A 1942-nucleotide genomic window follows, 5' to 3' on the forward strand; every position below is an offset into this window, starting at 1 on the left:
GGAAGAATCTTGCATTTGCTCTCCCAAAAGCCTTTTGTGACAAATGACAGCTGTATTAACCTTGTGGACAGGTGTGCTGAAATAGAGAATTATTGCATCTATATTATACTCGACGCTGATTCCGCTCACTCTAGGCAATTCCCGGCCTACATCCTTTAAACAGTTTGAGGAAAAATTGTATCAGAGGATTTTTTTCTTCTTTTTTTGATAGAGTAACTATAGCTAGATCGTGATTAACGACTCTTGCAGCTGCACCCTTTCCAAAGTACATGAAGCAAATGAGGTGAAGAGATCTTAAGCTGTAAAAGGAATATTAACAATAACATTGTGCCACAGGAAAGGCAGCATTGGTCCAGAAACCATCCATCAGGTAAGGAAGCATTTGCCTAAAGGACTCTTTCATCCCATGTATATTTTCTCTCAGGAGCATCTATAACCAGGACACAGAGACTTCATCAAAAACATGATTACAGGCACATCACAGGCTGACTGTGCTGTCCTGATTGTTGCTGCTGGTGTTGGTGAATTCGAAGCTGGTATTTCCAAGAATGGGCAGACCCGTGAGCATGCACTTCTGGCTTACACCCTGGGTGTGAAACAGATAATTGTTGGTGTCAACAAAATGGATTCCACCGAGCCACCCTACAGCCAGAAGAGATACGAGGAAATTGTTAAGGAAGTCAGCACCTACATTAAGAAAATTGGCTACAACCCTGACACAGTAGCATTTGTGCCAATTTCTGGTTGGAATGGTGACAACATGCTGGAGCCAAGTGCTAATATGCCTTGGTTCAAGGGATGGAAAGTCACTCGCAAAGATGGTAGTTCCAGTGGAACCACCCTGTTGGAAGCTTTGGATTGTATCCTGCCACCAACTCGTCCAACTGACAAGCCTCTGCGACTGCCCCTCCAGGATGTCTATAAAATTGGTGGTATTGGGACTGTCCCTGTGGGCCGAGTGGAGACCGGTGTTTTAAAACCTGGCATGGTGGTGACCTTTGCTCCAGTCAATGTGACAACAGAAATAAAGTCTGTTGAAACGCACCATGAAGCTTTGAGTGAAGCTCTTCCTGGGGACAACGTGGGCTTCAACGTGAAGAACGTGTCTGTCAAAGATGTTAGACGTGGCAACGTTGCTGGTGACAGCAAAAATGACCCACCAATGGAAGCTGCTGGCTTCACTGCTCAGGTGATTATCCTGAACCACCCAGGCCAAATTAGTGCTGGCTATGCTCCTGTACTAGATTGTCACACAGCTCACATAGCATGCAAGTTTGCTGAGCTTAAAGAAAAGATTGATCGTCGTTCTGGCAAGAAGCTGGAAGATGGCCCGAAATTCTTGAAGTCTGGTGATGCAGCCATTGTTGATATGGTTCCCGGGAAGCCCATGTGTGTCGAGAGCTTCTCTGACTATCCTCCACTGGGTCGTGGGTGTCATCAAAGCTGTGGACAAGAAGGCTGCTGGAGCTGGCAAGGTCACCAAGTCTGCCCAGAAAGCTCAGAAGGCTAAATGAATATTATCCCTAACACCTGCCACCCCAGTCTTAATCAGTGGTGGAAGAACGGTCTCAGAACTGTTTGTCTCAATTGGCCATTTAAGTTTAATAGTAAAAGACTGGTTAATGATAACAATGCATCGTAAAACCTTCAGAAGGAAAGGAGAATGTTTTGTGGACCATTTTTTTGTGTGTGTGGCAGTTTTAAGTTATTAGTTTTCAAAATCAGTACTTTTTAATGGAAACAACTTGACCAAAAATCTGTCACAGAATTTTGAGACCCATTAAAACAAGTTTAATGAGAAAAAAAAAAAAAACAATGTTCCATCGAGCACATCTGCAGACTTTTGGATAACCTCACTCTCGGTGTCCAGATGACAAGGTATAAATTAATTGATGAGAATTCCTTGTTCAAAGTTGTCAGTCTCTGAGAAGAAATAGTAGGC

The 1942-nt window shown here is 43.7% G+C and overlaps 1 protein-coding gene across 1 annotated transcript; it reads left to right on the plus strand.

The window, feature by feature from the left end:
• The first annotated feature begins 441 nt into the window (after nt 1-441).
• Nucleotides 442-1701, plus strand: LOC121444332 (elongation factor 1-alpha 1-like). Its single transcript, XM_041646151.1, has one exon. It carries the CDS (start codon nt 464-466, stop codon nt 1508-1510), a length of 1047 nt encoding a protein of 348 aa, XP_041502085.1. The 5' UTR covers nt 442-463; the 3' UTR covers nt 1511-1701.
• Nucleotides 1702-1942: the final 241 nt, after the last annotated feature.

The sequence above is a fragment of the Microtus oregoni genome, unplaced genomic scaffold (assembly GCF_018167655.1).
Source record: "Microtus oregoni isolate MIOR12 unplaced genomic scaffold, Mior012 000003F_ref0000135, whole genome shotgun sequence".
Taxonomy (NCBI): Eukaryota; Metazoa; Chordata; class Mammalia; order Rodentia; family Cricetidae; genus Microtus; species Microtus oregoni.